At 35.9% G+C, this 23,934-nt stretch overlaps 1 protein-coding gene across 1 annotated transcript; it reads left to right on the top strand.

The window, feature by feature from the left end:
• Positions 1 to 4,868: 4,868 nt before the first annotated feature.
• Positions 4,869 to 17,917, top strand: Ostc (oligosaccharyltransferase complex non-catalytic subunit). Its single transcript, XM_005340781.3, has 4 exons — positions 4,869 to 5,085; positions 8,592 to 8,685; positions 10,472 to 10,669; positions 17,585 to 17,917. The coding sequence occupies exons 1-4, from the start codon at positions 4,947 to 4,949 to the stop codon at positions 17,601 to 17,603; spliced, it is 450 nt and encodes a 149-aa protein (XP_005340838.1). The 5' UTR covers positions 4,869 to 4,946; the 3' UTR covers positions 17,604 to 17,917.
• The last annotated feature ends 6,017 nt before the right edge of the window (positions 17,918 to 23,934 follow it).

The raw sequence follows: 23,934 nt of genomic DNA, 5'->3' as shown, positions 1-23,934 counted from the left end.
CTTTGCTGTGAAGCTTTTTAATTTGATACTATCCCATTTACTGAATCTTGATTTTACTTCTTGCGATTTATGATTCGTGCTGAGAAATTTATTTCCTAAGCCATACAGTGCCCTTTTAGTGGCTGTATAGTATTCCATTATATTGATACTTCATAATGTATTTAATAATCTGCTATTTTCAATCAAGAATTTTCAATGTTTAAGAAATTATTAAAGATAAAGTAGAGATTTATATCCTAGTTTAAGAATAATGTCTCTTACAACTAATAATGTCTCTTGGAGGCCCCATTCATCAGAACTATATTCTGAAAAGATTCTGGGAAATATAGTTCCAGTTTAGCTAAATTGACAAAATATAAGTACAGTTCAGCTTGTCATCCATATATAGGATTTTTTAAAGAAAATAACATTTAATGTAATTTTCAAATGAGGGCAATAGCGGCATCATACTTCCCCTAACATAATGTAACTATCTCTTAAACAATGAAATAGAATGCTTTTTCTGCCAAAGAGGAAACAGACTCCTCTGGTTGATAATCATCCCTTTTCTAGATGAGTCATATTCCTTCTTCAATATCTAGTAACTAAAATATAAATAGTAGTTTAGGTACTACTAGCAAATTTTATATTATATATGGTAGAAGAATGGGAGGTAGAGGGAAAATGGTCAATGTTATACACAAATATATTCATATCAAAGTAAGAAAGAGCAGTCATTAACTACCACAGTGCTTATTTCCACAGTTGGTCACATGGTCAAAGCTGATACTTACATTCATGCAGTACTCATTTCATATTTCCTTTACCCTCAGCAAAAACCTCAACTGGAAACATATTTCCTTTCTGCTGCTGTGGCCTAAATCTTAATTCATGAAAGGTCTGAACCACTAACAGTTATGGTGTGTTTTGTTTGTTGTTTTGGTTTTTGGCTTGTTATCATTTTTCTTCAACTTTTATCACAAGATGTGGGAATAAGAGGCAGCCAGCTGGGGAGAATCTCCTAGATTCAAGACACAATGTTCCTTGCTGCCGTTTTGTATTGGCAAGTCCACTTTTCTCTCGATTGATCTGTTTAACCTCACTAGCCAATACAGTTGAATTTTATTTGTATTTTGATTTGGTGGCATCAAGACACTTGAAATGGTCAGGTGACAATCTCATCTTCCTAACTCAATGGAACTACTTATTAATGTTTCTTTGGTGTTCCTCCCTTAGTACTAAAACTTTTAGATCTGTAGAGCCCGAAGTTGTAGAGGATAGGAAGCAAAGATTTTACTAATGGATTATTAGAAGTAACAAGGAGAGGATGTATTACCATTAATGTATGAATTTATAAGTCCTATGTGAGAAACAGCATCATATATTGATCTCTGGTTTTATCACATAATATGTCTTGGAAGATACTGTCCTGCTTCAAAACATCATAACGGGGTTTTCAAAAAAGTCATTCAATTCAAACATTCCACATGGCTACTTCCAGGTGATTGGGCACAAACTCAAACCAATTGAATTTCATAAACATGAGGCAATATCCAAATTCATTTGCTAGCAATGAGCTCCTTGACCAGAAGCAATGCTGTATATCATAATGAGAATAAGGTCATAAGTCAATAAAATAGTGCTTTGGGAAGCAGCATTGTGGGTAAGGAAGGAAAATTTATATCTACTCTTAAGTTATTTCTTCACTAAAATCAAAGCACCTACTAGACCTTGCCTGGTGTAGCTAACCTGCCACTGGATGTTCTATTCTGTAGGATATCTTGTCCACCTGATTATGAACATCCTGTGCACAAGTTGCCTTTTGGTGAGCACTCACATGAGGCATAAATGTCTTTGTACCTATACTCACATACTTCCATAGACCTTCTCAATAATTTTCCAATTGTGTTTCTTCTAATTTCTGACCATCCAGTCAAGTGATTAGGCAGTGCCCATGAATTACTATAAACCCACAACTGCTATTATCCTTTACAGGCAAAGTGAACCACTAACTGCGCTGCTAGCATTCTGTCCATCAGGAACATTTTTCCCTTTCTACTTTCCTTCAGTACTCACACCTCCTAAGTGAGACTTTTGTGCAAATTTATCTATTTTCAAATAGTTAAAGCACTTTGGGCAGGATTATGTGTAAAGTGGGCCTCCTCTTTTTCTTGGTCAACTGGCATTTTCTGTATGTATAGGTTGGGAAACGAAGAAATGTTGCAGAAATGTAGGCCATGTCCAATTGGACTGTTAATCACACAACTTGTCCCTTCAAGACCTACTTCAGCTTGAACTTGGGTATAACACTTTCATTTGATGATAGAATGCTACTGTGGTCACCAACATTTATAGATTGATAGGTCCAATAGTGCCAAATTAATGATACAGAGTTCAAATTTCTGGGTAATCTGTTGCCTATGGTCAATAATCTCCACTAAGGCTCAGTGGTAAGACAAGATATTTCTAAATGGAATTATTTCCCTGTAGAGGATGGCGTAATTTATTCCAAAAGGCAGGACTCTGTGCTGTGGTTCACTTATATGGGCTGTCATAAGCTTCATAGAGCATCCCTATGCATCACATTATATAAAAAAGACATTACAGGTAATATTGGATCTGATTGGTCTTATGGCCCAAGTGCCAAGAATCTTCGCTGGTTCCAGGTTCCATTTAAAACTAGAATCTTATTGGATTACTCAGTAATAGGTCAAAAATAGTAGGACCAAATGAGGTATATGTTGCTTCCCAAATCCTAAGTGGGTTCTCTAAGCATTATGAGTCTTCCTTGGTGAAAGGACCAGTCAGATACAGCAAGTACCCTTTACCTTGGAGAGGATATCTCACATGTTATAGAACATTGACCCCTATAAATGACACAGTCCAACTTGTAACTTTTGTTTTTGTTACTGCTACTAAACCCAAGTACAGAGACTCATCTCATGGGAAAAAAATCAACATTTGAGAGACACTTCTCAACTTCAAGGGATTGAAGTGCTACAGATACAGGATAGGAATAATGAGGGAGAGGGATAGGCCAAAAAAAATGAGAGGAATATTCATAGGATAGGAATAAAGAGAAAAAAGGAGGGATAGGCTATTAAAGGGGATGGACACTTACATCTTTTCTGAGAAAAGTGGAGATTCACCAGAAACTTGGGTACATGACGGTGTACGCTCTGGTGGTGGTGTCTTATTTCCTCAAACACCAGAAACTTGGGTGTTTCCTCTTTTTACTCTTTTCATGGTCTGATGTTTCTGGTCATGGTGGCTGGCAGGAAGGTAGGAAAAAAGACTAGGCAAGTCTAGGTGAAGTTAACCCTATATTTTAGTTTTGGGCATTTCTCAAATGTTCAATAAGTCCTAGTTCAGAGTTGAGTAGAATCAGACCCTACAGTAAAGGGAACAAAGAATACAGATACTGTATGAAGGCAAAGGTTTCAAGACTTTTCATTCCATCCATTCAACCACGGGACAATCTATAAGCCCAAGTGAAAAGCCGGTGTTTTCAGCAAACTCAGCCTTCAGGTTCTCCAAAAGTAACATATGATATCAACACATCAGAACTTCAAAATTAGTGATTTTTTTAAAGTTAGCTAAGAGCAACCAAAGCTAGAGGGTAATAATTGAGTCGAGTAACAAAAGAGCAGAACCAATCCATGGCACCCCATTAAAAACCTATGGCTCTTTGATAAACAAAACTCAGAAACATTGGCTCAAAACTATGTTAATTTTTTTCAGATTTGTATAGTTAGTTGCTTTAAACTCTTACTCCAAAAGGAAATTAACATTTGTAGAATTCTAAAGGATTATATATATATAAAAAAAGAAAAACATAACCAAAATATACCTTTAGGCCATCCCCGAAGACTAATTCTCTGGCATTTATTTTTTAATCCGTTTGGATTGTAAAAAATAGTCCCGAAAAGAGATGATGGCTCATATTAGAGAAGCAATGGAATGGAGAGCAGCCCTTAAGTTAGAAATATTTTAGTAATACAACTCCAAAAAACCTGCTGATATTTTGGATGCACCAGGTAATTAGTGGAGAAATTAGGATGATTTCAAGATTTTTTGTCTGAGTGATTTTACCATTTACAGACGTTAAGGGTGACTGAGGAGGGGAAAAGTTGAGAGAACAAGTTATTTAGAATACTAGTTTGGTCATGCCATGGTATCAGCACCAAAGCATCCCTGTAGAGATTTCCTGTTGTTTGTGGTCTTGGGGATTGAACCCAGGGGTGCTCTACCACTATATTCGTATCCTTTTAAAAACTATTTTTATTTTGAGACAGGGTCTTGCTAAGTTGCCCAGTTGGGATCTTCTGCCTTAGCCTTCCAAGATGTCCTGTTGATAGTTTTGATCTGGGTTGGATTTTTTTTTTTTTTTTTTTAGTGATAATACATTATTTTAGTAATTACTACTAATAATTGCTATCGCCCCTATACAACGGGAAAGTTTTTTAAAGCTCTGTGATTTAAGGCTTTCTCGATCCCTTGTGGGAATAAAACCTCCAATACAAAACGCGGACCTTTCCTAAAGTTCCCATTCATTCTTCAGTTCTGTGAACCTAGAGCGTCCTGTATCCAATCAGCTTCCAGATCCCATGCGACAGCAAGAGGGAGGGGCTCATTTGGATTTGGTTCCCTCCGCCTCTCTGGCTTGGCCACGTCTGAAACCCTGCAGGTCCTTGAAGATATGTAATCACTTGTCTATCCTTTGGCAACAAACCGAGTTTATTTTTCCAACTTAAGTTTGATAATATTAAAAATTAGATACATTGTGATCGCAAATTTAACTGGTCTGTGTAGTTTCTTCCTTTCCTCTATGGGTATAAAAACTACTTCCGAGCTTTGCGGACCTGCTAGTCCTTTGTTCGCGCACGCGCAGTTGATGGGGAGGGCGGGCCTGTTTCCGGGTGGCGCGTGGGGCTGCAGGCCCGAGAGCTGCCCCGGCCGCCACCAACATGGAGACTTTCTACCGGGTCCCGTTCTTAGTGCTCGAATGCCCCAACCTGAAGCTGAAGAAGCCTCCCTGGGTGCACATGCCGTCGGCCATGACGGTGTACGCTCTGGTGGTGGTGTCTTATTTCCTCATCACCGGAGGTAACTCGGGCCGTCTGGGGCCCCAGAGGCGCTGGGAGAGCTGACCCGCTCGGGAGGGGCTTCAGCTCGCTGGCTCCCTCAGCCCCGGGGAGCATCGCTGTGCTCTCATTTCTTGGAGGTTGGAGGGAAGTCCCGGGGTCCCAGGTGTTAATGTACAGGCTTATTTACCCTTGCGCTCTGTCCTGAATCTTGAGAAAACTTGTGTTCTCACGCCCTTTGCCTTTCTTCTATTGTCGCAGAGGTCCACGTCGAATGTCTTTTTCACCCTCAGGCTGTTGTGTACTTCTTGCCATACATTGTTTGACACAGGTCTTGGGAATGTCACGTTTGGCCCACTGTTTTTTTCAAGAGGGTATGGGACTTGTCCGAAGTCTCTGAATCTTGGAAGATAACTTCTTGTGTTGCCTTCTGCCTAATATGAAGGGAGTTTTCCAAAACCACGGTTTTGATAAATACTTGATATTGGAGATGAGATTTGCAGAAGCTATTATATTTCCGAATGCAGAAGTAGAGGAATTTTTTTAAAGTAAGAAAAACAGCTTTACTATGAAGCGTTTTTCAATTATCTGTCATCCTGTACTTTTCAAGTAGTAAGTTTCAAAGGGGCGTTGCCTTGTCTATTGGTGAGCTGGCATTCTGACTGTAGACTTCAGAGCCACCATTCCTTCAAGCTGCAATTCCAAGATCTACTAACTGTATTTTTAGATTTGGGGAAATGTGGTGCTTAATTCGGAAACTACAAAATTAAAGCTCTGCAGATTTATCTGCTTTTAAGGGAATGGCCATATTTTTATAGATATTTTGTGAGAATACTTGGCATTAAAGAGGAAGAAATATGAAACTGAGAGGGTTTGATTGTAGATGGTACTTTGATATTTACCCTTGACTCCAATCTGGAAATAGTTTTAATTTATGTTCATTTAAATGAATTTCATTTTAAATATTTTTATGTTGGTAAGGTATTACTTAGCATTTGTATTAGCATTAACATTTGATCAACAAGTTAATAGTAATTGAAAACGAATAAATGAAATTTACAATGCTTGTGCCTTTTTTTTTTTTAATGGATAATAGAGCTATCCACAAATCTCTATCCTGTAGCTCTTACTTTTCTTGGTGCCAAAGCTTTTGCTTGAAGCTTTCTTTTTCATTGTGGCCACTTTTTTCTCTGTAAATGATTGTAATGAAGGAAATTCTCTACTCCAACTGCTGGAAGAAATGGAAGGGGCATCTTTTAGTGGTCAAGGCCGTGAGGTGTCAGTTTGGCCACTGGAAAAGAGTCTTTTAAAAACTGAGTGTACCTTTATAAATAAACAATATGTATCACTGAGAAGTACTGAGCAAGTCCATCTGAATCTCTGTTCACTAGGTATTGTCATTATAGTAAACAGATACATAATGATCCTGCCTTTCTGAAGCTTATAATGTTGTAGTTGAAACATGTTAAATGTTGTATAATTTTTTTCTATTACAAATTGTCACAAATGCAATGAAGGAGGAGAACAAGAAGTTATGGAAAATAGAATTGGGAGCCATCATTTAGATTAGAAGGTGGTTCTAGAGAAATGACATGTATGCCCACATGTGAAAAATTAGGACAGATATGCTAGGCAGAGAAGAAAGTATAGAGGAATGTGGGACCAGGAGACCAATTACATGACTTTTGTATTTGACAAACTATACTAGGTTGTGTGGCAGTAGAAAAGGAGAATATAATTAAAGCTTGGTTGAAATTAGATTCATTTGATCTCAGTGGATTGAGTGTAGGGGAAGAATGAAGTATGAAGGAAACTTACTGGTTTCAGGTTTGAACATGTAGACAGATGGAAGTGTTGTTTTCCAAGAGGGAATAAACAAAGAGTTTTTGATGGGGAACAGTGAACCAGAGGCCACTTGGGGTTATAATTAGTTGGATATGTGAAATTTGCTAATAAGAGCTAGAACTGAGGAAAGAGGTCTGTACTGAAGTTGGTCGCTTATTTCCTGAACTCTTGTAAGTTAGATATTGAAGAATATACACAAATTCCTCTTGAGCTTATATCTGCTTTAACTATGTTCTCATTATCGGACATTAATTATGTTATGATAATGATGATAATTAGTGGTAATGATTATCATTAGTGATATCATTATCATAAAGGATATTATCATTAAAAGACATTAAAGTCTGAGTTCCTTTCAAAACAGAAAGCATAGAGGATGTAAGAAGAATCAGAAGTCAAGGGAGGGTTGATGTAGGGAAAGGGAGTGAAAAGAGAGGCAAGTAAAGAGAGAACTACAGGAAAAGAGTGCCTGAGAAGGCGGGAGGGAATGGAGTCCTGATAATTGTAGAAGAAATTCCACATTGATAAGAGGAGGGACTTTTCCTCTATTGTAGCTGAAGTAAAGGAGGTGAGGATGGATACAAGTATCAGGGGTTTGTAGATTTGATGGGGAGAAGATAAGGGAATTCCTAGGTCATTGTTTTGTCAGGCTAGGTGAGGGATAGGCATAGGTCTGCCATGTTTAAGAAAAGCTGGGGTGAGGATGCTTAAAAACAGCGAAGAAGGTGAGGAATAGATGTCAACAGTGGGAACCAAGAAAACTGTTAGCATTGATGGGCATTAATATTAATAATTCATGCTGATACTATGACATAATGATGGACACTAATATTAATGACTGTGAATCTCTAGTATTGCAAATCTGCCAGATGGTGTGTTTTTAAAATGTCTCCTCCTTCTACATTTAAGCAGGAAAACTTTTCTAGTTGTTTCTCAATTTATAGAAATACAAGAATATGTGGAACATTTCTAGGCAGAGAGGAAAGTATAGACGAATGTGGAACCAGGAGACCAATTACATGACTTTTGTATTTGACAAACTATACTAGGTTGTGTGGCAGTAGAAAAGGAGGAGAATATAATTAAAGCTTGGTTGAAACTAGATTCAGTTGATCTCAGTGGATTGTGTGTTAACAAAAATAAAACCTTTAATGTTAAGTCTTCTTTATTATGGAATAATTCATAGTATTAGCAAGTTTTATTGAAAAAGTTTCCTTTATGAAATTGATAGTTCTTTTAGAGATAATGTTATTTTAGAAGTCATTTTAAAACAATGGGTTGAGCAGGGTGCAGTGGTACACACCTGTAATCCCAGCAACTTTGGAAGGCTGAGGCAGGAGGACAAGTTTGAGATCAGCCTCAGCAACTTAGCAATACCCTGTCTCAAAAATAAAAATGGGCTGGGGATGTATCTCAATAGTAAAGCACCCCTGGATTCAGTCCCCAGTATCAAAAAAAGAAAAACAAACAAACAAAAAACAGCCAGAAAACTTCCCAAAAACATTGTGTTGCATATCTGAATGGTTTATTGGAAACCTGGAAGATTTGTTGACCTAATTTGATGATAATAATGCAGTCAAAGAAGTCCTATTTAAATGTAAACAAACCTTTAGAGACAATGAGAACTAATTCTTTTTTAAAGATTAGGATTCAATTTAATCTGTACTATTGTCTTTCATATAGGAATAATTTATGATGTTATTGTTGAACCTCCGAGTGTTGGCTCTATGACTGATGAACATGGGCATCAGAGGCCAGTAGCTTTCTTGGCCTACAGGTAAAAAACCTTTCTGAATGACTTGATGGAGGGCAAGAAGATTGCTGGGGCATGCCATTCTTATTTTAAAATATAGTAAAACCTGGGGGACCCATCTACATTTAGATAAAAAACTGTCTTTAAAACGTGGGATTTTGAAGTGGAAGGCAGCGAAGCAAGAGTAGAAGTATATTCATTTGTTAGAAAATAAAAATATTTGACAATGATTAATGTATCACCAACTCAAAGGAAGTGTCAGTTTAAAATACATTTATAGCCTATATTCTGGGGGTCAGCAAATTGCAGCCATTTGTGTGTGTGTGTGTGTGTGTGTGTGTGTGTGTGTGTGTGTGCGAATAAAATTTTACTGGAATTAGGCGTTTCCATCTGTAAACTACCTATAGCTGTTTTGAAGCTAAAGTAGCTGAACTGAGAAAGACACAAACCATATGGCTAAGATATTTATTTATTTGTAGTGTGTGTATTTGGGGTGGGTTGTGCTGGGGATTGAATGTAGGTCCTTGTTGAGACATGCTTAGACAAGCCACTGAGTTATATCCTTACCCCTTAAGATATTTATTATATGGCATTTTAGAAAAAAAAATTGTGGACCCTGTACTACACCATTGGATGAGAAAAGTAACTGTTGAGACTTAAGAGTTCCATTTAATATGTGAAACAACAATCCAGTGTGGTTTGTTTCACCTGAACAATCCTTATCACATTGCTTTCTAAAACCCACTTGATAAGTATCTATCTAAATATAGCTGTACATTTATATTTATAGAAATGCTAATATATGTATAGGGCATGCTTGGAAAAAATTGGTTGTGGTTCTTAGGTGGGGAGGTAACTGACAGGACATCTTGATAGTAGGGAGACTTTTCATAGTGTCCTCTTTTGTACTGTTTGGAATTTGGATCTGGTGCAGGTATGGTGTTTTCCACGAAAATAATCAGTTAATTAAAAATATATCACACCTTCTTTATAATACCTACATAAAACCTTCCCTTTAACAAATAGATTTGTTTTTAGAGGTCCTGGAACCCTGAGAATTTGATAGAAGCTCTCTAACTCATGAAAAATCAGATATACACATATAATTATAAGGGTCTATAGATTGCTGAAGTCTTTGTGGGATCAAGAACACTTACTTTAAAAATACTTCCCACTGAAAAAAGAAGTTTACTATTTATTGTGTTAAAACCTTTAAGAAACACTTTTACCAATTCAAATTAATTTGAAAATAATAGTAAAAATTTAAGTAGCATAATTGTATTATTTTCTGGAACTAGGACTTGAACCAGGGGTACTTTATCACTGAGCTATATTCCTAGTCCTTTTTACTTTTTAATTTTGAGACAGGGTCTCACTAATTTGCTGAGGCTGGCCTTGAACCTGCAATCTTCCTGCTTCAGTCTCCTGAGTCACTGGGATTATAGGCGAACACCATCAAGCTTAGCTCTCTTAAATAGCATAACTTTAAAAGCTAAACTAAACTTTTTTAAAAATATAAGCTACATGAAAAGTTTTTGTCTGTTTTGTTCATGGTTTTATTCCTAGAACAGTGCTTTCTACATGATTGACACACTAAATATTTGAATGAATGAGGAGGCAAATATCCAAAGGTTTAATAAAAAGCTGTAAAGGTAAAATAAAAAGTTATAATTAAAAAGTTGTAAGGATAAAAAAAACTATCATAAAAATGATTTAACATAAAGCAGAAATAGAAATCTCAATCTAAAGGGAAAAATTTCATTTTTCTGGAAATATTCATTTTTTTTTTCTGTGATCTTTTCTTTTCCAGAGTAAATGGACAATATATCATGGAAGGACTTGCATCCAGCTTCCTGTTTACAATGGGAGGTTTAGGCTTCATAATCCTGGACCGATCCAATGCACCAAATATTCCAAAACTCAATAGATTTCTTCTTCTATTCATTGGATTCGTCTGTGTCCTACTGAGCTTTTTCATGGCTAGAGTATTCATGAGAATGAAACTGCCGTAAGTTAAATATTTTGTTTAATCAGCAGTTTAACTTTTGTTACAAATTCAAAAAAGGATTATTTGGACAATGTAAAATTGTAGGAGACTTAATTTAACACTCAGTTAAACAGATAAAAAGGTCAAGAACTAAAGGAAATTGTTATTGCTTAAGGTTATAGCTATAGTTGGTAATAAAACTGAGACCAAATAGGTTGTCTTGGTTGCACCCCATGCATGTTCATGAGAAAATTTAGTTATTTTACCTCAGCATCACTGACTGGCAATAATTATTTTTTCCCTAAAGTGCCTTTTGATTAATCAATAAAAGGGATTTCAGTGTAATAATAGGAAAGATTTTTCAAGTCATTAATTGCTGCTGCTCTTCAAATATTGGTATAGCTTAATCATCCTTAATCTCAAAATCTAAAACCTTTTTGACTACTGACATGATGCTACAAGTGGAAAATTCTATACCATGAAACTGTTTCAATCACAGAATTACTAAAAATCTTATATAAAATTACCTTTGGGTTATGTCTGTATAGACATACATAAATGAGGTTTATCTTTGGACTTGGGTCCCATCCCTAGTGTATCTCATTGTGTATATGTGAATATTAAAAGTCTGAAATATGAAATACTTGTGATTCTAAGCATTTTGAATAAGGATATTCAATCTGTGTGAAAAAATTTGTTATGCCTTGGATGGGAAAAGAGAATTATTGCCTCCTAAAATCTTGGAAAAAGATTATATTTATATATAATATATATTTAAAAATTATTTTAATCAGAGAACTTATCTTTAGAAGAAAAGCATATTTGTTTTGTGGAAACTTATAATTCCATTTAAGATAATTAATTTGAAAGGTGGGCAAGTCTGATCACATTTTCTTACATTCTGATTTTGCCTATGTATGCGTTAGTAACTAGAAATTTGGGCAAATATGACAGAAAGATGAACTCTTGGTGGGTTTATTTATTTATTAGGTACTGTGTTTAAACATTACTGTCAATTGTACTGATTTCCTAATATTTTGAATTTTACAAGTTCACTTGTCCTATGGCTTAGCCTACCTATTGTCTAACATATCTGGGGTAGAGTGGGCAGACTTCTCTTCAGAAGTCAGAATTCTTTATCCTGCAGTAGTATTCCCCTCTTATCCCTGGAAGTATGGAAAGAGAGTGCACAAGTTTCTTTGTCAGCTTAATGCCTGTGCGGTCACATAGCCCCTTAGACTCCTCTGCTGTTTGGGAATAATCCACCATATCCTGGCAAAGCGTACAGGAACGGGAGAGACTGGTAGAGCAGGAAAAGTAGAGGTTCCTAGAGAGGATAAAGAAGCTACTAGGAATTAATGGAAACTGAGGAAATCTTTGGAGACATGTAGCAAACAGAAGTGAGCTGGTTTTACTGATAGAACTGTTTTGTTCCCATTCTACCTAGTATCATCTTTCTTTCTTGCAGTTTTCTCGTAGGTATGTTAAATGAGAAGTGTCTTATTTTTTAGCTCAGGCATTTGACTTTTATGATAAAAGAACTCTTCCATCTGTTATTTATAAAAAAAGCTTTGGAAAGTGTTTAATTCTCTGGATTATCCTCCATCTTTTACAATTATTTATGTAAACATTTGTCTCCCTATTCCAGTTGTACAGGCCAGTATGTGAAATTGTTTGAATAAAACCAATTTTGAAGGTACAGAAACCAGATATATCCTCTGGGTTCCAGTGGCAGTTTATGTTTAGATCTAATCAAAGTAGAATAATGGTCCAAACACAAAATTGCTACTTTCTATCACTTGTCTTGTACCTAAATTGAAGATATGATTGAACTTATGGATGCTTAACCACTGAGCCATAACCCCAGCCTTTTTTTTTTTTAATATTTTATTTTGATTCAGGGTCATACTAAGATGCTTAGGGCCTTGCTAAATTGCTGAGGGTGTTTTGAACTTGCAATCCTCCTTCCCTGGCCTCCCGAGCCACTGGGATTATAGGCGTGTGTCACTGCACCTAGCAAGATGTGATTTTTTTTTTTTTTTTTTTAGAGGAGGAAATTTATAGTTCATTCTTTCATATGATTTTTCATTTGTAACTCCTAATGCCTGGTCCTGTGGGTGTAGAGTAGATAGAGTAGAGATAAACAGTGAACAGTTTTAGATGAAGGGGAACAATGGTATTGGTTTTCTAGAGTATTTGGTGATTTCAAAGGAGATTATGAGTTCTGTTGGCCCAGTTTATACACAATGCTGGCTTAAGACACCAGCAAGGAAAGGGTGTGTGTATTTCTTCTTTCACACAAGTTATAATATCCTAAGGTATGTAATGTTTTGATACGTTAAGTGGAATAACAAGATGTTAAAAGATGTTAAAAAATGTGAGTAGCTCACTGGCTTTTCCAAATCAACTCATTTTCTAACAAAAGGATGGCTGTGCTATAACATGGATTATGATAACTTCAGGGTGAAATTTTTTTCAAAAGAGTTAGATTATTACTTTTATCAAGAAGTAACTTTAAAAAGGAAAAAACAGGAGCACTGAAACAGTATTACTGTATTCTATGTTTACTGCTTTATGCTTCTTTAAAAACTTGATGTCTCTCCTTTGATGTGATTTTACTAATTAAACATGATTTTATTTGATGCCTTGACCTTTGAAGAAATATAGACTCTAATAAAAGGAATGTTCATTAGCTATTTGCATATGCAGCAATATACTTGAAGTGGAAAAATTAATTTTAATCCCTAATATTTTTATTATTAGAGTTACAAAGGCGTAATTTTTATTGTGAAGATAAAAATTTTCTAATATAATTAATAAGATAATGTGTATAAAATTGTGTCTGTTGGATGTTGTGTTTAAAATGTACACAGGCTCAAAGAAAATAAAATGTTCAGACATCAGGTAGAAGATTTTGGTACGAATGATTCATTTGAAAAAGAATGAATGGTTATTAGACTATCTTTAGCCTCCACTATTAGGGCACTTTTGACCTAAAAGCAGGAGGTTTTTTGTTCTTAATTATTTTTGCCACTTGGGCATTGAATCAGGGGTTCATGCATGATAGACATGAAAACAATAAAAATAAAAGGTGGCTTGCAATGTTGTAGTGTAATGACTAAAAATCAAGCAAGGTTCCTACAATTAGTCAAGTCTGTTATAAAGCTGTATATAAAACTACTCTAGGACTGACAGTGTATCTCAGTGATAAGTCACTTGCTTAACATGCATGAAGTCCTGGATTTAATCCCTAGTACTGCAAAAACAACAACAAATCCTGCTTAGTTATGTATATTGGCACACACCTGTACTCAGGAGGCTGAGACCAGGGGAACACAAGTTTGATTCTAGCCTGGGTAGAAGAGAGACCCTGTCTGAAAATAAAAATAAATAAATTTATAAATGAAGGACTGAGATATAGTTCAGGGGCAGAACACTTGCCTAGCATGCATGAGGTTGTGAGTTCAGTTGATCCCCAGTACTGTAAAACAAAACAAAAAAGGAGGAGGAAATGAAAAATAAAAAAGAATATAATAAAACTTAAATTAACATTATTTAGGGAATGATGATGCCTATATGTGGTTCTTCCATATAGCTGAAACTTTAGAAGTATTAACACATTTGTATTGCCACCTTAATATTCAGAACAGGCATTAGGAGACTTTTTGTGTTTTAATGCTCTTCTGTTGTTTTCTTGCCTTGCGGTTTTAAGCAAACGACTTAACCACCCTCATTGTCTTATATTGCCGTACTAGGAATCAAACCCGGAGCCTTGCAAAGGATAGGCAAGCACTCAATCATTGAGCTGTACACCCTCAGCCATTACTTTTTTAGGATTGTTACAGAGATTAAAAATGTAATAATGCAAGCTGTGTGTGGTGGTGCCCACTTGTAATCCAGTGGCTCAGGAGGCTGAGGCAGGAGGATCACAAGTTCAAAGCCAGCCTTAGCAACTTATCCAAAGCCCTAAGCAACTTAGCAAGACCCTGTCTTTAAATAGAATATTAAAAAGGACTGGGAATGTGCCTTTGTGGTTAAGCACCCCTGGGTTCAATCCCTGGTGCCAAAAAAAAGAAAAAGTAATAATGTGAGTCATACTATTTTCAGAAATTTCTGTGTTAATGCTAACCTAGTTCACTGTCTGTCTTAATGTACTGAAGGCACTCAGTGATTATTGAAAGAACAAATACCTTAAAGGTTAAATAGAAGATCCTTTATGGTGGCTTCTCCTGTCTGTGGTTAATTTTTGAGTTCTTATATTTATCTATAATTATACTTGCATAAAATTCTCACAGACCTGAATATAATACTTAAAAGTTCACAGAACTGAATATAATAATTATGAAATTTTTGATTTATTAGAAGGGGTTAAATGATTCCAGGAGAGATCATAGTAAATGTATTTCAGCACATTTTTATTTCCTACTGAGAAGTACATGATATTGATTTATTTGTTCTTCTAAAATGGTTTCTTTATAGTATTGCAGTGTTTCAAAGTGTCCTCTAAATTTTTCAAATGATAGGAATATATACACACACACACACACACACACACACACACACACACACATATACAGGTTTGTCAGTTTTGAGTAAATGTATATCCATTTAACTATTCTTTTCCATGTAAATATAGGTTGACAATAATTCATGGACTCATAGTACATAAACATACGTCACACACTGGTTGCAAGAAAGAATACCACAGTATGTACTGTGTCAGGAGATGGAGGTCTGAACAGTCAGACATGGTGGTGATTTCATGTAATCCCAGCCACTCAGGACACTGAGCCTGGAGGATTGAGAGTTTAAGCCCAGCCTGAGCAATATAGTAAGATCCAATCTCCAAAAAAAAAAAAAAGAGAGAGAGAGAGAGAGAGAGAGAGAGAGAGAGAGGGATGGAGGGCCAAAGTGCATATTCACGTATTAGTATATGCAAATGACAGGAAACCATCCTGAAGAGGCCACAGGTAGTATAAGCTAGCCATTGAGTAACTTCCTCTGTGTGGTGTAGGTGCCAGTGGATCCTGGCTTAAATTTTTCTTGAGCCTTTTTGTGTATGGTTTTAAAGTATTCCTTTTGTGATGCATTGGACATTATAGTAGAAGATATATGTGGGGTCTTCCAAGACAACGTGTATATCTAAAGGGCCTTTTTATTTTTTATTTTAATTCAGTTTGAAGGTAGGGGATATGAAAAGGGTTGGGTTGTATTTAAGTTATTGTAAAAGTAGTTGTTTTAGATGAAAGTTCTCCACTGAAGCTGCAGATTAGCCAAGCTTATATGACAGAAGGAAAACAATATGAGTTCTGGGAAGCTTTCACTGGCTGTAATAGCTCTTAATTGTCTGTGGAAACAAGTGAGTCCCGAAGCTAGGAGCTAGGAAAGCAAGTTCTTGAGTGTCTGCCATGTGCCAGACACTGAGTAGTCCTCAGTGTTATAAAATAGTTTTTACTTTGTATCTTTTTAAAAAAAACAACCCTTGAGATTTTGATAATTATAACAGCTAACACTTTTCAATTTCTTATTACCCTGAATAGCAGGTACTGTATAAATAGATTCTCTCAGATAATCTTTAAAACCCTGTACAGTAACTCTCATTATAGATGAGGAAACTGAGTTAGGTTGCCCAGGTTAACCTGATAAGTGGTAGAGGCAGGGTCAAAGAGAGAGGTTCTGAAGCCATCCATAAGTACAAGGTATATAAAGATTTTTTTCCCCCATTGGTGAATTTATATGTATTTAAAAATTATTTGCATACTTCATAACAGTCTAAAAGTCAAAATATACTCTGTCGTGTATATCTAAAAATAATTAAAGTAAAAATTTAAAAAAGGAATGTAAGCAGGGATACATATATGTGTAGAAAAAAATGTATAAAAGTCATATGTTCAATTTATTACAGTCATGTGTTCAATTCCTGCAGGTTAAGGTAGAAAGATATTCACAATGTCTACTTGCTATTTTTTTCTTTTAAATTTTTTTAATTTTTTCTTTTACATATAATAGTAGAATGTATTTGACATATATACATGGAGTATAACTTCCCATTTTTGTGGTTGTATGTGATATGGAGTTATGCTGGTTGTGTATTCATATATTAACAGGAAAGTTATGTCTGATTGATTCTACTATTTAAGACATTCTTATTGTGTTTAGTTTTATATAATTTTCCTGTTTTTCCCTGATCTGCAGATTCTTAATTAATACTAGATCTCAAAAGGTCACTCCAAAAGGAAACACCAAACTTAAAGAAGATTTTAGCTTCTATATTTATATTTAACTTGCATATTTAATAAAGGATCTGTTATTTGATCAGTGTGAAATTTGATCTTATCTATAAATATAACTAAATCTCATAACTGTTCTTGGGACATTTCCTAAATGAATGGAGGTGTTGGGGCAGATGCTTCTGACATTGTTCTTGAGAACCAAAAGGTTCACCTCCCAGACACTCATTCTCCCACCTTCTCCTGTGGTAATAAGACTTTTCCAACCAGTTTCTTTTCATAAAAAACTTGTGATTTTTTTGTTGTAATTTTGATTGATTCTGACTCTTAACTCTTTTACATAATGTTTTCTTTTCTCTCCTTTTTTCTTATTCAGTGTTTAGTGTATTGCTTTGCAACTTTTTTTTTTTTTTTTGGTGGTACTGGGGATCAAACCCAGGGCCTTGTGCATTGCAAGACAAGCACTCTACCAACTGAGCTATATCCTCACCTTGCTTTGCAACTTTATTCTTTGAGGGGGAAGAGTAATAAACTGAGGGCTAATAATTTATTTACTTATTGGGATGAGGGGCCAGTTATGAAATAGGAACCATGATAAAGAATCACAGCTATGTCTTTGGATTATTTGATTCATCATAAAATTTGAGCACTTTGAAAAATGTTGCACCCTTTTCACTTTTTGTGTTTATGAATTTTATTTCTACAGGGGCTATCTGATGGGTTAGAGTGCCTTTTGAGAAGAAATCAATGGATTCTGGATTTGCTCCTGTTGATGAAGTTTTAAAGGCTGTACCAGTCCTCTACTATGAAATGTGGAAAAGAATAAAAGCAGCAGTAAAAGAAGTATCAAGTGAAAACATAGGAAGTAAATGAAAGCTTGGACTAGAATTTCTTGGTATCAGAGACAAGTTTATCACAGTATTTTTTTCCTACTGACCTGTCCAACGAATGTTAAGTGTCATTTTCTTAGTTTTTCATTTCGTAAATATACTGTTCTTCTAAAATTATAATATTGAATAAAATGATTATTTTTTACAAACCCCTTTAACATTTTTTGGAGATATTTCTGATTTTCAGAAATTAATGTAAAATCAGGAAGCAAGATCTCTGAGAACTCTTGAGAACTGAGAACTCTGGACTGCTGATCCGCTTCACTGATGGTGCTTTGCCTTTAAACAGTGTGTGTGATAGTACGTTATTTCACATATGTATGCAAGACTGTTTCCTCGACAGTAAGATGTATGAAAGGAGCAGAAATAAATAATTTTTCTAATTAACACCCTTTATATTTGTTTGTTTCAACTGGCCAATACTTTTAGTTTATAAATCATTCAGTCCCATCTTAATGACATTTAGGTACTTTTTGTAGCCTGAAATCTCAAAATACAGTTGACTGGATGCCTTATAAAGTAGTATCAGTATTCCTGTAAATATTCAGCATGGCTGTGTAACTGTGTCAGAGTTGTAAAGGTAATTGTGCTTGATGAAAGTTCCCTCTAGGCATTCATTTTCACTGGTTGGAATCTTTTGAACACTTGTAAAAACATCCCTGGCCGGTTGTGGTCTTCCTCTAATGTCTTCTAGCTAGGCCTTTCAGTTCTTCCTGGTTGGCTGTGGCCTTCACTTCTTTAACAACTCTGTTCATGTTTATCCTAAGATCTTTTCAGTTTACAGGAAAAATTTCTCTCATGTAAGTTATCCCCCCTCCTTCCATTGCCACCCCAATTCCAAGGATGAGCCCATTGTAGTTGTTTATTAAGATTTATTCATTTATTCAAAAAGTTTGAGTACCCATCATATTTTTGCTAGCTAGCACTGAGGATGTTATGGCGAATAAGACAAGTAAGGCTCTGATTTCACAGAGCCTATAATACTCAGTATTAAATGTTTATCAATTATCAGACACAACTACAACAAAGAAATAAGCAAGTTGAGTAAATAGTCTAACAGTGATGGGAAGCATGGAGAAAAAGGGATTATTAAACTCAAGCTTTGAGAAAGGAAAATAAATTTTGTATGTACTTATCAGTTCTAAAGGCTTGATTCAATATTTATTACCTTTTTTGTTAATTAGATGGTATTTTCAAACCTTGCTCAAATGAGGTGTACAGAAGCTAGCACAAAGAATATGGCTCTGAAAGGTTGAGTAGTGAGACAGTTCTGTTAACAACCACCAGATGGTGCTATTAAGTTTTGTTATTTTCTGATTTCATAATTCCTAATTTTGAAATACATATCTTTTAAAAATAGTTATATCTTAATACAGTGAAATACATTTAAATCATTAAAGTACTTAAAAATAATGTAAAATATTTTATACCAGTATATCAAAGTGCAGTGTTTATGTGAAGAATCAAAATTTCTGTACCTGTACCAAACTTACTAAGCATTACTTACATAAACAGATTTAAAAGGTAAGTGAGAGAGTAAATGTGTAGACTATAATAAGAACAAACTTGTCTATGGTTTGTCATAACATTTTCCAGGGAAAGGATGCTAAAGTGTAGGGAGAAGTGAAGACTTTTATAAAGGAGCATAATTCCAGTGGATGGAAAAGAATGGAAGTGAAATTAGGCACAGGAAGCAAGTGGAATGATGCAGAGCTGTCAAATTGCTGTCAGCACAATAGAAAGCTCCAGAATAAACACTGGATGTCAGGGGCATGGCAGGTGAAGATGGCTATACTGTTGTTCCATTGCATTGTCTCATTGGCTAGAGGCCACCTCAGGTTTAGGAGGATCTTGGCTGGAAAGCTGAGGTGTGAACCCTTACAACGCTAACAACTGGAGTCTTATCATCTGGCCACATTCCTTGCAGCTTGGTAATGAGTCCTTCAGGAAGGAACAGCACATCTCTGTTTGCAGATTTACAAAGGAAATATAGTATTTATAGAATTAAAATGAAATAATGCTAGATATTTTGCTTAGGTATTTTGCTTAAGATTATTCTATGATCATTGCTAATGTTTATTTGAATTGTAAAATGTCAATGGCAAAATGTGCTCAATGGTACTTTCCTGAAGGAAGAAATAAGTTACTTTCCCAGTTTGCTTGAAGTTGAATCCAGGTCTTCTGAATAGCGGAACAGTTGTTTCCATTGTGTGCAATATTCTGGTGCAGAATATCAGTCTTTGATCATAGTGATAAGTATGCATTTATTCAAAGAAGGCATGTGCCAGATGTTGGGTTTTATCAGAGTGAACAAGAACAACACAGCCCCTCTCCAGGTGGAAGCTTGATGAATATGCACAAGCAAATTCTTAGTTATAGGAACCCGATTTTGAAGGAACCCAGATTTGAGGGAAGGCTACAATTTGTGGGAATTAAGGGTAATGAATCTGCTTACAATTTTCAAGTACTAATAATACATTTGCCAAGATCATTTACTCATTTTTCTTATCATTATATAGTAATATTCGTAATTGCAAGGGAAAGAAACTATTTTAAACAAAGAGAATAATATATTGCTTCCACAGTTTAGCTATTGTGAATTGAGCTGCTGTAAACATTGATGTGGCTGCATTACTATATTATGCTGATTTTAAGTTCTTTGGATATAGACTGAGGAGTGGAATAGCTGGGTCAAATGGGGGTTCCATTCCAAGTTTTCTAAGTAATCTCCATACTACTTTCCAGATTGGTTGCACCAATTTGCAGTCCTACCAGCAATGTATGAGTGTGCCTTTCCCCCCACATCCTCACCAACACTTATTGTTGTCTGTATTCTTGATAACTGCCATCTAACTGGCATGAGATGAAATCTTAAAGTAGTTTTGATGTGCATTTCTCTAATTACTAGAGTTGTTGAACATTTTTTCATATATTTGTAGATCAAATGTATATCTTCTTCTGAGAAGGGTCTGTTCAGCTCCTTAGCCCATTTATTAATTGGGTTGTTTGATTTTTTTCGTGTTAAGTTTGAGTTCTTTGTTTTGGAGATTTTATGTTCTATCTGACGTGTGTGTGGCAAAAATTTACTTCCAAAATGTAGGCTCTCTCTTCACCTGATTGATTGTTTCTTTTGCTGAGAAGAAGCTTTTTAGTTTGAGTTCATTCCATTTATTAATTCTTGATTTTATTTCTGTGCTTTAGGAGTCTTGTTAAGGAAGTCAGGACCTAATCCCATGTGATGAAGATTTGAGCCTACTTTTTCCTCTATTAGGCACAGGGTCTCTGGTCTAATTCCTAGGTCCTTGAACCACTTTGAATTGAGTTTTATGCATGGTGAGAAAGAGGGCTTTATTTTCATTTTGCTATGTATGGATTTCCAGTTTTCCCAGCATACCATTTGTTGAAGAGGCTCTCTTTTCTTCAGTGTATATTTTGGCACCTTCACATAGTGTAACTGTATTTATATAGTTTTGTCTCTGTGTCTTCTGTACCATTGGTCTACATGTCTATTTCAGACTTATTCTTTTATGATTGTTCTGGTGTAACTGCACTGGAGGTTCTTTATTAATTTAAAAATAAGGTCTCCAAGAGAATATATATTGCTATTGGGTTGTTTATACTTAGATCAATTTAGTGGCTAAATATTTCTCCTAAGCTATCTTTATATCAGTGTTTCTGCAGTGGTTACTATGAATTTGATCAGGCAGCATCATGAATTAATCAGCACTCAGACTTCAGGATTAATCAAGCTCTTCCAATTACCAGCTTTGTCATCATCAACAAGTTACTTAGATTCTTTATGTCTCATTTTCCTCTTAATAAAATAAAGATAATAATACCTACCTCATAGGGATGTTCTAAGGAGATAGATAGAGCACAACCTCTATAACATATGAGATGCTCCATAAATGTTTCCGAACTAAGCTATAGTTATTTTTCCTTCACATCCATCCTTTTATTTAATGCATATTACATGTTCTCCTTTGGGGATGGGACTAGTGGAAATGTATACATGTGATAAATAGACTGAAGCATGGAATGTCTGCTTTTATTTTTGTGTCTACTTAAAAAAGTATTCCTATGATTTATATTGTATCCATTACAGGGTGGAAATAGTTTCTAAGCAGTAGGATGTCACCCCTGGACTGAAGGCCAAGGAGTTGCCTTTGGTTAATGGATGCACATCTCCCATCATACAGCCCATTTCTTCACATGCCTCCTGTTGAGGATGAACCTTCACACATGCCAGTAAGTGCTTATGTTGGCAATGGCTATACCTCAGAAAAAGTTTTCTCCTGACAGCAGTCTAAACACAGCACTCAAGGTCTGACCAGGTTAATAGGTTGGATCAACTGTAATGCAGAGTCCCTAGCTCTGTCTGCACCATTTTTAACGGAGATAATTATAGTTTCCAAAAATGGTTCTTAACAATCGCTTTTACCCACGTTTTGTACTAAACAACCTTACCACTTTTCATTAAGAGGTGGAGGTTATTTCTCTAGCCATTGAAACGTGGCCTGTCTGTGATTGTTGTGATCAGTAGAAAATGGCAAGGGTGACACAGTGCCAATGCTGAATAGTTTTTAACTGGCCTGGCAGTGTTTGCTTCCTGCCTCTTAAGCACGCTGGCTCTTGGGATGTGCCCTCTTAAAACCCAGCTTCAAGATCATAAGAATCCCAAACCACATGAGAGACCATGTGTAGCTGCTCCTGTCAACACCAGCTGAGCTGTGAGTCCTGCTAGTGAGCCCTTGCGGACGCCCAGCCCAGCTGCCATCTGACTGTGTGAGATTCCCTGAGGGAGAACTGCCCAGCCAAGCCCCTCAGCCTACAAACAGAACCTGGGGAGCTGGGAATAAATGGTTGTTTTCAGCCACTGAGTTTTGAGGTAGATTTTATGCAACACTAGATAATAGGGGTGGAAATGTTGCTTTGGCTTTGGGACCAAGTGGTGGCTGGAAACTGGCAGGGTCTTGAAGAAATGGAGATGGCAAGCTAGAAGGGACTCCTCAGACCATTAGGGACAGTGGAAAGACCTTGAGGGAACTGCTGGTGAGGCTTGAAGACAATGAGGAAAATGACCTTGGAGGCCAAAAGAAGGGACCTTTGTTATGTATGCAAAGACTGAGTTTGCCAACCCTGCTGCCTGTGGTTAACAAGGCAAAAGGAGCACCCAGTGAACTCACAGATCCAATAGGGGAGATTTTGTAACAGAAAGAATACCTCCACTGTCTACTAGCTGCATATAGTGAAATGTGAGACAAGATAAATGAACTAAAGAGGGGATTGTTCAATTTCTGAGCTGAGTTTAGAAGAAATGGAGCCCAGAAAAATCTTTCCAACAAATGAATGCTTGCTTTTTAAATGTTTTTCTAAGAAATGTTCATTTATTCTTTTTTAGTTTTTTTTTGTGGTTCAATTGATGATTAAAGGTGTGATTTTTGGTGTATCACAAACTGTCACTATCATGGTAACTTCTATTTGTATTAGACTTTTTCATTTTATAAAGAATATTCACATACATTACCTCTCTCTTCTTGCTGAAGTTTTTTATTTCCATATTAGGAACAATTCTGTTACAAGCTAAGTTTGACCCTGAAGTTTTCTTTCCACATTTTTTATCTCATGCATTATAATTGTACATAATGAGATTTATTGTTACATATTAATACATGCACACAATATAATGGTATAATTTGGCCAATATTGCTCCCCAGCACTTCTTCCCTCCCTGCCTGCTACCCTTCTGTCCTTTCCTTTACTGATCTCTCTTTGATTTTCCCCAGATCCTCACCTTCCACCTTTTTTTCTTTTTTCCTCTCTAGCTTCTACTAATGACAGAAAACATTTAATCCTTAACCCTATGAGTTTGACTTATTTCACTTAACATAACAGTCTCCATCTATTTTCCTACAAATGACATAATTTTATTTTTCTTTGTGGCTGAATAAACCTCCACATTACCTTACTTCTCTTCAGAGTCCTGGCATTAGGCACACAGGAAAACTAGTGTTAGTCTACAGTATTGATGATAGTAACATCATCAAACTTCCTCCTTCTTCAATTTTGGTGTTCCTACTGTGTGCCTGCCATGATGCTTTAAGTGGGTGATTTCCCATTCTTGTGGTGGAATATTGTGACTCATTATAAGGATAAAGGATACTAA

The sequence above is a fragment of the Ictidomys tridecemlineatus genome, chromosome 9, assembly GCF_052094955.1.
Source record: "Ictidomys tridecemlineatus isolate mIctTri1 chromosome 9, mIctTri1.hap1, whole genome shotgun sequence".
NCBI lineage: Eukaryota > Metazoa > Chordata > Mammalia > Rodentia > Sciuridae > Ictidomys > Ictidomys tridecemlineatus.
This window is presented reverse-complemented; position numbering and strand designations above follow the sequence as displayed.

Bases quoted from the DNA above. Each gene is read 5' to 3' on its own strand.
- Ostc (XM_005340781.3), top strand. From the start codon at position 4,947: ATGGAGACTTTCTACCGGGTCCCGTTCTTAGTGCTCGAATGCCCCAAC. The intron at 5,086-8,591 runs GTAACTCGGGCC...TCTTTCATATAG, and splicing joins TTATTTCCTCATCACCGGAG to GAATAATTTATGATGTTATT. The intron at 8,686-10,471 runs GTAAAAAACCTT...TTTCTTTTCCAG, and splicing joins GTAGCTTTCTTGGCCTACAG to AGTAAATGGACAATATATCA.